Source organism: Xenopus laevis, chromosome 8S, assembly GCF_017654675.1.
Source record: "Xenopus laevis strain J_2021 chromosome 8S, Xenopus_laevis_v10.1, whole genome shotgun sequence".
NCBI classification, from domain to species: domain Eukaryota; kingdom Metazoa; phylum Chordata; class Amphibia; order Anura; family Pipidae; genus Xenopus; species Xenopus laevis.
Genome location: NC_054386.1, coordinates 58,826,557 through 58,839,656, shown reverse-complemented (window position 1 = coordinate 58,839,656; position 13,100 = coordinate 58,826,557). Strand labels below are relative to the sequence as shown.

At 39.1% G+C, this 13,100-nt stretch overlaps 1 protein-coding gene across 1 annotated transcript in view; it reads left to right on the top strand.

Moving 5' to 3' along the window:
- The first annotated feature begins 2,097 nt into the window (after positions 1-2,097).
- Positions 2,098-13,100, top strand: part of dcx.S (doublecortin S homeolog) — a 58,153-nt gene continuing 47,150 nt past the window's right edge. The window contains exons 1-2 of the mRNA XM_018232978.2: positions 2,098-2,250; positions 5,172-5,556. Coding sequence (XP_018088467.1) covers positions 5,193-5,556 — 364 coding nt within the window. The 5' untranslated portion in view covers positions 2,098-2,250; positions 5,172-5,192. The remainder of the gene's footprint in view (positions 2,251-5,171; positions 5,557-13,100) is intronic.

Below are 13,100 nucleotides of genomic sequence, written 5' to 3'. Positions count from 1 at the left end.
TGGATACGGATTACGTAAAATATATTATGGCTGCTTGAAAAAAGTGACTCCGGTGTTTTTTCTGGAGACGGTAATATTATGGATATTTAGACAGAATGTGAACAAGGTCACACAGCTCGATGGCGGGTTGAAGAAAACAGTGTGCAAATAATGCCTACAGGGCAAATAATGCCTAAAAGGTCAACTTATACACTACTACAGCGGTAGTAAAATAAAAAAAAGTAAAATAAAAAAAAAAGAATATTAAAAAAAAAAAATTAAAGTTGGTGCTGCTGAACTACTAGGAGCAGCAGATTAGCACACCAGTCCCACTCCCCAACACTGCTAGACTAATAGCACTGGGCTCTTATAGTAGTAGTAGTAGTAGTAGTAGTAGTAAAACAACAAAAAAATAAATAAAAGCAGTCCTTACAAGGACTACTGTTATTGCAGCAGTCAGCAGATGAGATCAGAAGCAGGACAGCTGCCCACTGCAGCTACATACAGAGCACTGCAGTAGAAGGTAGATTACTAGCCAGCAAAGCTACCTAAGCTTAAATGTCCCTCAAACCCCTGCAGACTTCTGTCCCTCCAATAACAGAGCAGTATCAAAACGATTACTAGCCAGCAAACTTTCAACTGTCCCTGAAATCACTAACAGGCAGCAGCTCTCTCCCTACACTATCTCTTCAGCACACACAGGCAGAGTGAAAAAACGCTGCAGGGCTTCGGTTTTTATAGGGAAGGGGAGTGGTCCAGGGGAGAGCTTCCTGATTGGCTGCCATGTACCTGCTGGTCTGGGGTGAGAGGGCAAAAAAAAGCGCCAACAATGGCGAACCCAAAATGGCGAACGTCGCGCGACGTTCGCGAACTTCCGGCGAGCGCGAACACCCGATGTTCGCGCGAACAAGTTCGCCGGCGAACAGTTCGCGACATCTCTAATTCTGAGCATCATATTGTTTAGAAGAGCCCTGGCATTGTTGGGACCTGCATTCCGTATTGGACCATTTTCCGCATTGGACCATTTTCCACGTAATGGATTTCTCCGTAATTTGGATCTACCAAGAAATATAAATATGACCCTAACTTGTGCATCACAGAGATGTAGATTACAGACAGACCTAGGATGATACTGCTCTTTAATAACGTGCTAAGGAGTGCGTTTTTGCTCCTCGTAGTGCTCTTGTATATTAACCTGGGGTCTATGAACATGACCCCTAACATTGCAGTTAAACCAAGTGGCAAAGAAATTCTCATAAAAAGTAGCGGGAAGTAAGTAAAATTATTAAAATTCTTTATAAATTTGCAGAATTTTACATCCCACAATGTGGTTATGTTTGGTGCATTTCAAGGTTTTTTGTTTTTTTTTTTAAACACAGTTTTACAAATCTGTCCCTATATGTTTTTATTCTGAATTTTCTGTGTACTATATCAACTTATAAAAAATGTTTTTTATAAAAATTCCTTCCTATCTGTATATGTAACATGTAGGGTCCAATTCAGTGTTAGTCATTATTTGGCTTGACAAGTTACTAGGAGTGCCTTGAACAATCCTCTTCTTTTCAGGATTTGGGCTAAGATATTGATTTTTGAAAATGATGCAAATGTTTTTGAGGCTTATAAGTCTACCAAGAATTCAGTTTAATTCTTTGCTCCAAACGCTAAAAAAAAATATTATTTTTTTTTTAACTCAATCCATTTCTCAGTAGCCCTAAATGTTACTAAATCCTCTGTGTCTGATTAGTTTGTGTACTATGTGGGTATGACACATGGAATTCATTGTGCTTGTGCATCTCCTATATACCTTCACAAAGCAGCTTGTATACATTTTACCTTTAAAAAAAATTGGAAATCCCAAAAAAAATAATAGTGACACAGCGCAAAAGGCAGTTTTACAACCCAAATGCAAGACGCAATTAAGTAAAAACATATATAAATATGTACTGGGCCAAATATATGTGTATGTGGGCCAATCTTTTTAAAATGCCATGTAATTTTGTTAACATGTTGTTAAGAGCACATCTAAATTTCCCTGTCATTGTAGGGCAGGTCTGTAATTCAGGCTGACACTAGGAATGATGAGTCAGAGAGTCAGATGGGGGTTAACTGGAAGCAGGAGCAGGTTTTTCGACTCTGCAAGGCACTAGGACCTGGGAGCAGATGAGTTAGGCTGGTAGGAATCCCTTGGCTGGGAGCAGGGATAACAAAGGCAGACTGAGAATAGCAGTCATTCCAGCAGCATCCTAAGCCTGTACCAGCAGCAGCACCACGGTGAGTCACTAGTAAGCATGCTTGCTCTTTCTAAGGATTTTTGCCTGGCAGATGGTGATTTCTGGGCATTTCCGAGATCCCTGTTGCAGATCTCTTTGACAGAGGAGAGACTAAATTAGCCATTAAGTTACATTTAGTGGGGGCAGCATCTGATTTTGGTGGGGGATATAGTGCCATTTACTAGGCAACAGCCATCAGAGAAGCGAGTCACATTTCCATGTAGATTATGACAAGCTGACAGTTTGATTTCACCCTGCATTCTGGAAGTGGCAATTATATGAAACCCCATCCTGCACTGTCAGGGACATAAGGGGTTAAACTGCAGATTGGGGGAAGGAAAGGGTCTTACACCAGAGAGGTGACAGACAGAGAATGGAATTATTCTCATGTATCTCAGACTGGTTGTTAAGGTAACAGCCCCAAGGGGAGCAGTCAGCAATCTGTGAATTACAGCATGGGTTGTTACGGGGGAGTCTTCCTCAGCAGCAGCAGACAGCCATATAATGGTGCATTTCAGTTAGACATAATGATTTGCGGAGAATTCACATTATTAATTCATACTATTAATGTGACAAAACTGACATTTAAACTGGCTTGATAAACCCATCATTTATATCATCTAGAAACACTGCTGCACAAGGTACCATAGTGATAGATGACTACAGAATACATAGAATGTCACTGAGTGTGATCTGCTATGCAGACAATGAAATGTGCAATGCAGGAACAGCTGTTAGTTGTCCTCTTCATATCCATATGTATCGGAACATGTTCTCCCCCACCCAACTTTCACTGTAAAATGGGAGATATAGGGTGGCCAGAACACGTGTGCACCATGCAGTGAAAAAATGCGAGAGCCCAATTATTCTGGCAGTTTAACCCACCAGAGCCATGCAGCTCTACAGCTTTATATCTCTTTTATTGATGGTTTCAGGACATACAACTACAGCCATAGGTTTAAAGTGAATGGCAAGGCTTGAAATCTATGCCATGGAGGCACCTATTCCTACTGCCCATCAATGACTGGTTTCTGCCTCTCATTTTACTGTATTTCACAGCTGCCTCAGGATTGCCATTGTCTCACACATGGCAGCAGAAAGAGAGCATTTTCTTAAATTTGATTTGCTAATCCCCAGTGGGATTTGCTTGTGTGTAGGAGTGAGTGGGTGTGGACATTTGATTTGTAATCCTTTGTTAGTGGAACATAGTGCACCCAGCAGATATCCCATTCATCTTCACTGCTGGATGGGCACTGATAATTGGCTGCAGGGCAGATACGTGAATAATTTTTTATTCGATTATTAACTAATTATTGAGTGTAGAGTCTAAATAATCTATAGATCAATCATCTATCCGAAATATGCTCAGAGTCTAACCATTTATATATATATATATATGTGTGTCTCTACTATATTTTGTCTATCTTGTCAGTCATGCACGCTATTTACACACATGCACTAAACTTATGTTGTTACATTAGTGGCATGTCTGCCTTGTAAACCTTATTACAATGTTGTGACAGTGAATACATTGATCATTTTCACATTTATAATGAATGTAATATATTGGCAGCCTACATACTCTTCTCTTGTGGCACCTGTGCCTCCTGGAAATGTTCTCTCCTCACTGGAATGTGCCATATTTTGCAATCATTTTTAATACTGAACATAGGCAATTCCTCTCTGTCCAATTTGTATTGCCTTACCCACCTTTGGTAAAAGGTTTTTTTGTGGGGCCAAATTTTGCTTTCACTGTGGCATATTTCAACCATCTCAACTGATTCCTTTGTGTTGACTGAGGCTGCGGCAGAATGAAAGTGATGACATCATGGCACATGTGCAAGGAATGCCTACTGTATGTATGTAGGAAATGTGCAAGAAGATTAGAGAGTGCATCTGCTCCTGACCATTGAGAACACAATTGGATTGACTCTGAAAGTATTGATTTAAGTAGGACCCCTTCAACACCTCCCCCACCACAAAAAAATAAAACCTTGATTAAAATGTGGGCAGTGTGTTTAGATAACAATTCTTCCAAGGGAAGAACTCCACCTCCAACTACTGTTTTTTTGTTTTGTTTGCTTAGTAAAAGAAAATTAAATTTTAAGCCATTTTTCCATTATAAAATAATTAATAAATTCCACTGGTCTTAAAGTTATCTGTATATGGCATTGCACTTGAAAGCAGTGTTTGTTTATCCCCTTTCCGGTTCTAACTTTTGAAACAACATTGCTTTTGTTACATGGTTTCACCATTGATCAAAGTTTTTGTTGAGATTTCATCTTGCGATTGAAGTCATATTTCATTACATAAAGCTGTATCTACAGAATAAATGGGTACTCCCAAAAGAATATGGTAGAAATATGTGGAGAATGTTTGAAAAAAAAATACTCGCTTGTTATGGTTGATTTCTTTCCATGACTTTCTTTATGAGGCCGCTGTTTCCTTTCTCCCTAATGAAACTGAACTGATTTTGATATAATGGAGCAGTTTGCTGTCCAACTGCATGCGAGTAAGTGGGTGTGGCTGACATACATTAAATGCCTATGTATAGCCACATTTACTTTAATGAGGTCTTCCATGCTAGTAGCACCGTAGGGATGTTGCTGCTACAAAACGAAGCTTAGATATATAAGTCACATCAGCAAGGAAAAGCTTTACTCATCAATGATGTGCAGACAGAACAGGTTTATATGAGCTCAGGTGTTAATTCCAGTTATTCCATGCTGTTTCACTCAATTAGCTGTCCCAGCACTTACCCCTCAGCTCACTACATTCACTTTGCCTATTAATTATTCACAAACTTTGAGTAACATGAGAATGCTCTGCTAAAGACTAAAAGAATTATTTATGCTACGGGGGGGGGGCTGTTATTGTCTGGATGAATGTTTTATTCTTATTCTTGGATGGATATTTTCCTAGATCTCCAGAGGAAGAGACGAAATGGAGCTTGAATTTGGCCACTTTGATGAGAGGGATAAGACTTCCAGGAATGTGCGTGGATCTCGAATGAATGGCTTACCTAGCCCTACCCACAGCGCCCACTGCAGCTTTTACCGGACCCGGACCCTGCAGGCACTGAGCAATGAAAAGAAGGCCAAGAAGGTCCGATTCTACCGCAATGGAGATCGCTACTTCAAGGGGATTGTCTATGCGGTGTCCTCTGACAGGTTCCGAAGTTTTGATGCTCTGTTGGCTGACTTAACTAGGTCGCTTTCTGATAACATTAATCTGCCCCAGGGGGTTCGCTGTATCTACACCATTGATGGAATGAACAAGATATCCAGCATGGATGAGTTAGAGGAAGGTAAGTCAGCCAAACAATTTTAAAAATGGCAACAACTGTCTATGGGTGGGTTCTGTGTATGGGACATCGATACCCCACTGAGAGTTTATATTAATTTGTCAAACTTTCAGTTTGAATACAGCATTGCCAATGATAAGGTTGACGTATGTAAATTGGATATGGTCTATAAAAGTCAAAAAAATTTTCCCTGTGCCACGGAGATGGTTATTTAGAGTGACATATGATTCATTTTATGGTCTCTGGATAATCTATATCATAAGCATGAACAGAATTTCTTTCTATTTGGTCATAGGTGTATAAATCGTAATTTTGCTTTTTTTAATCCTAAATAAGCCCTTTGCAAAAAGGTTGTTAATATGCTTTATAAAGTGATTGGGTCAAGGAGGGATGGGAGTGCTGCTGTAAGTTAAGCTTTATATGGAAAATGGTATTCATGATCTATGCAATGAGGTAACCTTTTAGAAAAACTGGGCTCTAGAAAGGTGCTTCTCCTACTAACTTCCCACAATGTTGTTTGAATAAGAAATGGCAATTTCCAATAGATGTGAGGTTCACCAACTTAACTAAACTAAAGCAAAAGTTTGCTCATTGCCAAGAGACTTTATTCCAAGTAAAAAAGCCAAGTTAAAAGAAGTGATATTTAAATTTAGGCCTGTGATAATAATAAAACCATACAGGGATTTTGGCCATCCCCCAAGTGCATTCCATAGTTTCCAATATGTGACCTCATAGTTAATAAAATGTGGCTCAGAAGCACATGAATATACTGTAAATTGAATCCAAGACTTTCTGTGGAAAATGATTCAGAGCTCTAGAGTATTTCTTTTGTTTTTGAAATATTTTATTTGGTTTTCACAATAAACCATAAAAATCAATATGATCACAAATAGTATGCAGAATAAGAAGATTAATACAATGACATATTATACAGAATGTATAACTTACAATGCAGTAATATGTAAAATAAAATAGAAACTAACTATAACTAACTAAGCCAGTGGACGCATAGACATTCTTAAAACAAAAAGAAGAAAAAGCCCATTGTCTTGGGAATGTCAGATAACCCCCCCACGAACATTTTACAATTGATATTTGACTTCTGGTATTGGAGTCACAGAACTCAAATTAAGGAGACCATATAAGTCTAAATGATTCTTTGGAATTATTTTCTAGAGTAATACTTTATATGGACTAATGGCAGCCCTCCATCCCACACGTGCAAAGAATTAGTGTACTTTTAGATTAAAAGTCTTCTACAAGATATGTTAGTCTCAGAGAATGTTGCCTTTGAGGACCCCAAAATTAGAAATTCCTTCACCCACAACTTTACTTTTTTTACTAATACCCACAAGCCCACAATCATGATAGGGAAGGGCAGTACAGGTATAGCTAACTTATCCGAAAAAACAAAATATAGAAAGTTCCAAATGAGAGGAAGGCCATCCATGGAGTCCATTTGAAGCATATAATTATTACATTTTAAAAAGATTACCTTTTTGCTGTGCAATAATAAAAGTACCTTGTACTTGATCCTAACTATGCTACATGACCCCATATTGATGAAATGAAGACTATTGGGTTTATTTCATGTTTAAATGATTAAGGCCTTGAATTAAGATATTAAGGTGATCCAAACAATGGAAAAGCCCAGATCCCTAGCGTTTGTAATAATGCAGGAGGTCAGGCAGAATTGCTGTGTGCGGCACACCCCCTAGCAGAATCATCTTCCACAGCCTCTGATACAGATTTTAACAACACAAATAATTGTTTATAAACACTTTTTTGTATCTGTTAGCAGTGAATAGGTTAATAAATGATGTGAGACAAGCCAGGAGTTGCATGGAACGAGTACAGGTTGTAAGAAGCATTCATAGACTTGATGGCAATTACGGTGAGATTTTAGAGAGCATGCCTATTTGCTTTTTTAGACAGTGATGAAAGCCCAGTTGAATATTGTTTCAGAGAGTTTTAAGCTCTGCACTTATTTTGTGCCCTAAATATTCTGAGAACTATGGCTGAATGTTTGTCATTATGTTTTCATCTGTTACCTTGCTAAGGTATATGCTAAGGGGTTCTCATGCTAAATGTTGGCCTTCAAGAAGGGGTAGAAGCCAACAAGTCTAAACAACTGGTATGATTTCCTTCTGGTATTTTACACTATTAACATTGCAAAAAGTCAATGTTTCCCTAAACACTTTCTCAAGCCCAGTAGAAAACACAACTGCAGAGGAAGGACAGTATATAGTGGTTATAATTATGCATCTGGCTACAGATACATTTTCTGTCTTACACTGTCCATGGCAACAGATGAACAAAATGTTCTCAGAAAGAATTACTACTACACTATTTCTCTTCTTCAGTCTATCACTCTCTACCCAAATGTTGCTGGACTAAAACTCTACATTTTCCAAAGTGTTATTAAAACCTGATGGGACCATTACTCCAACAACCATAAAGGTGGGTTCTTAAAGCAAAAGTGCTAGATAGAATTAAAAAAAAAATCCTCCAGGGCCAACAGTCCATTTGGTGCAAGAGTATCCTCCAAATAGAATGGAAAAGCAAATGTTTATATGAAATTAGTGGAAGCTCATTTCCTGTCCCATTCATATATATTATGCCCACTGTTGCCACCATTCTCACTGCTGTCAATGATCCCACCTTTTTGGCTTAGACAGCTATAGTGCCTTAAGTTCTGGCATCTGAGTTAGGTCAAAGCAGTCTTGTATAAAATTGTACAATAATGAATAATTATAATACTGTAGCACTTATTAGTAGCAACAAATGTTCCTGATTTTCAAAGTTATTTGTCCAGAATAACAGATGGCTTAGTGCTTAACTGAGCTTCCATTTGTTGTTGAGCGATGGGTACTGTAAATGAGGTTAATTTTTCAAGGGAACTGCATGCCCATGCCTATATGATGTACATGCAGAATAAACAGGAGTAGGCAAGAAGTCATAGCAATGATAGCAGTAGAACGTTTCCAAATTTGGGAATATTTGATCCAAGGTTAGAACTGTTCCTTGGTTTCAATAAATACAAGTGTCCCTACAGATCTGCTACCATCTGATGGAAAGAGAAGCGGTACATGTCCTGGATGGTGTTTTAGCTAAGGATGGTATCAGGATGGTATGCTTCAAACATCCAGTTATTAATGCATGGCTTCTCTCCTGATGGTGCTCATAAGATGTATCTACTGGATTGACAAAGAATTCCCACAGTTGCCTGGACACAATGATAACTCTGTGCGTGTGGCCTTATAACAGTCATGCTGCCTGTGTGCTGAAGGTGTTAGACACGTACTGGCACTTAGTGATGCGTCGATTCACATACTTCTTTGGGGTTGAAGGTGTCAATAGATGTACTGACGTGCCAGCACAGTAAACTACATGCCAGTACGTGTCTATTGCTAACACACCTTCATCACACAGGCAGCAGTATAGACCAAGTGGCAGATCATTTCACTAATGTGCCCAAATATTACTGCTACGGCTAGGCGATTCCTTGTTATGTTAAATGAGTTAAATGATGTTAATGGTTCCAAGAATGTCAGGCTGAATGGTCGGCCCCCACACATTTTCACCTCACCAAATCTGGCCCTCATTGCAAAAAGTTTGGACACACCTGCCTTATAGTGATAGTGCCCCTTCCTAAAGCCACTTTAGCTCTTACTAGCACTTTTGCAATTTATTTTTTTCTTTTTCCCATAAAAGGTACTAACTTGAGAATGTATTACATCAACAAGAGAGGCAAAGAGGAAAGTATATGCAGAGTTGCATCTTATTGGAGATGCTACATGCATATTCAGTTAACTCTCAGACAATGGGGCATGTTTACTAACATTGGAGATTAATATCTGGAGAGATTTTTGGAGATGTTGCCCATGGCAACCAATCATCAATTAGATTTAGGTTCAGGGCACACGCTCAGATTCGGGGAGATTAGTCGCCCGGAGACAAATCTCCTCTTCTTCGGGGCGACTATTCTCGACGAACTGCCTCCCGCCGGCTAGAATGTAAATTGCTGGCGGGATGGCACTAGGAGCGCTTCGGTTTCAGAAGTCGCCAGAAGTTTCCTCATGATGTGACTGTGGTGTTTATACAAATCGCCTGTAGATGTCACTGTGCCCAGACTTATACTGTGCATACTTCCTGACAGCTTAAAAGTGAAAGTTACTGTTGTATAATGGCCGCATGAGAGCCTGCTTATAAAGCACTGTTATATTCTACTCATCCTCGGCTACCCAAAACATAACAAATTGATGACGAGATGGCTCTTCTACCTCTGCAGCAGCCTGCACCTTTTCTTCCAAACCCTGGTGAGCCTACCATATATTTTACTGCTTGGATCTGTATGTTTGAAAATTACATTATTGCTGCTGACCAAGGGGAGATTTCTGCTGCTAGAAAGTGTGATTTACTTATTCACTGACTGGGAGCAGAGGGACAACATATATTCTATACATTACCATTACCTGATGAGACTTATGAAACTGCTCTTACTGCTATAACAAACTTTTTCATGCCAATAGTAAATGTGGTTGCTGAAAGATATAAATTCTGCCAACGTGGATAGCGTAATGGTGAATCTACAGAACAATTTGTAGTAGCTTTGAGAGAGCTGGTTGTTACCTGTGAGTTTGGGAATCTAACAGATGAAATACTAAGAGACCAAATAGTGGACAAAACAAACTCACCTCGCATTAGAGAGAGACTGCTCCTAGAGCAGCATTTAACCCTTGCAAAGGCTATTACAGTTGCTAGCCAAATTGAAACAGCAGTGGCAGAGGCTAAAACTCTCAGTCAGGGAACTGCTGGGAATGTACAGATTGTGAATTCAACACTGTGGCCTAATAATGCACAGTCACAGGCACAATACAGTGCTAAGGAAAGGGATTCACTGCAAAACCGTGCAACAAATAAAAAATACTGCTTTCGCTGTGGTTCAACACAACACACTGCAAATCATGTTACATGTCCTGCAAAAGCTAAACGGTGCCACAAATGCACAAAAGTAGGACATTTTGCTAAGATCTGCCATAGTTCTGCTAAAGATGTTCATGAAGTCACTACTACAAATGTTACAGTATTAAGTGTGGATAAAGCTGGTACATGTATTCAGTGTCAGTACTGCTTCTGCTGACAAGGGACACTCCATTAACCTGATGCTTGATACAGGTTCAGCTGTTTCTATACTACCAAAGGATATTTTCTTGAAATACTTTGCAAAAGATCCGCTTGTTGCACCTGCCCTGGTCAGTTACTTAAAGGATCCAATCCCTGTGCTTGGTTGCTTGCCAGTGACTGTACAATTTGGATCAAATACTGCAAAATGTGACTTTTACATTGTATATAAGGGTATTGCTATATTTGGAAGGGATCTCTTTGCTGCATTAAACCTACAATTAATTGATGGTCTCATTACTACAGCACCAGTGCCTGCCACACAGCCAGTGTTTAAAATTTCACCACAAAGCAACACTTCACTGGGTTGTGCAAAGAAAAACTTGCTATTGATATTGTCGATCCTTTTACAGATGCTCCTATAGACTGTAGACCACAGTTTGTCTCATATGAGTCCTTTCTGAGAGAGAGGAATATTGTGCATAGGAAATCTTCAGTGTCTTACCCACAAGCAAATGGAGAAATCGAGCAATTCAACAGAAGTCTGAAAGAAACACTTCAGACAGCAAATCTTACTGGGAAATCTTGGAAAATATTTACAACAGAGTTCCTACATAAATACAGAGCAACGTGCCATGCAACAACCCAATCATCTCCTGCTTAATTATTACATGGCAGACCGATGCGCACTGAGTTACATGTTGCAGATTTCAAACTTCCACAAAATACTGTGCCTACAAAATCATCTACTGCTGACATTGTGAAACGTCAACAAGCCAAATGCAAGGCTTATACTGACAGAAAACGTGGTGCAAGAGAATCACACCTTCAGCCTAGATCTTTAGTCAGAATTAAGACACCAGGAATACTGAAACAAGGTCAATCTAAATTTACTGCACCACTTGAAGTGAGGTGCCAGTGAGGACCATACACATATGAACCGTCTGATGGACGCATAGGGAATGCAAGTCGTCTTGCTCCTGTTAGATATGACTTTGGAGAAGCTCCATTTGATGAAAGACATTTTCCTACTCCTGATGTCAACTGCAATAGGCCTGAAGAAAGTGAACCTATAAGGCGTACTGAGAGAATCAGAAAACTACCTGCATGGATCCTGGACTATGTGATGTGAATAATGTATATTATTGCTTTAAGATGCATTGTTGTTGTTTATTACATTTGCCCAAATGCTTTCCTACTATAGGGGTAATACAGTATGTGGCATTTATACAAATGGCCTGTATATGTCACTGTGCCCAGATTTATACTGTGCATACTTCCTGACAGCTTGAAAGTGAAAGTTATGTTGTATAATGGCTGCATGAGAGCCTGCTAATAAAGCACTGTTATACTCTACTCATCCTCGGCTACCCAAAACATAACAGTGACCCTTAAACAGTCACCTATAAGTTAGAAAACAAAAGCAAATATCTGATTGGTTGCTATGGACAACATCGCCAGAAATTTTTCCAGACATTTATGCCCAAAGTTAATAAACATGTCTCTGTCCTGCAGCCCTGAGAGCTGCTGAGCTATAACTACCGAATAAGGGAAAGGGTTAATCAAACCTAACAAATAAAGGTATCCAGAAAGCTCAGAATTATGGGAGGGCCATCCCCCATACACTCCAATTTAATCAAATAATTCTAAGTTTTAGAAATGATTTCCATTTTATCAGAAATAATAAAACAGTACCTTGTAAATGTTTCCAAATAAGATATAATCAATCCTTACTGGAGGCAAAACAACCATACAGGGTTTATTCAATGTTTAAATTATTTATTTAGTAGACTTAAAATCCACCATCTCCATTATATATCCCTTATCCAGAAAATCCCAGATCCCAAGCATTCTGGATAACAGGTCCAATACCTGTATTTTCTTTGTTTATTTGTAAGTGCTTATCGTAGATATATGTGGGCACATTTCTACTGTCTTTCATGCTTTCCATTGCCAAGGTTCTAACTCATCAGTAAAGTGTTACATCTTCATTTTATCACCACTGCATATTTGCTGAAGGGTTTAATGTAAAACCCAAATATTGACTGCTAAATACTAAAGTGTCATAAGTTGGTGTTAATAAGATACTCTTTAGTACCTTCAAGTATAATACACCTCATTTATCATCTGTCACACACTGCTAGAATAGGGGGTTCATTAATATTTCAAGTTGTTTCCTTTCACACACGACATCCCTCATGCAGGTTATATATTTTAACTTTTCAGAAGTTTTGTTTTGTCTGCCTCAGATAGACTTTCTTTCAAACATATTTTGGGGGATTTTGGAAGAATAATATAGAGAGGAATTTGCACAGAATCTAATAGGAAAACATAGTAGTGTAATGTTACCCTCGTTGCAGCAATCCAAGACAAACATACTCTCAGGCAGCCAGGCTGACCACGTTGCGCCTGCCCGCCACCCC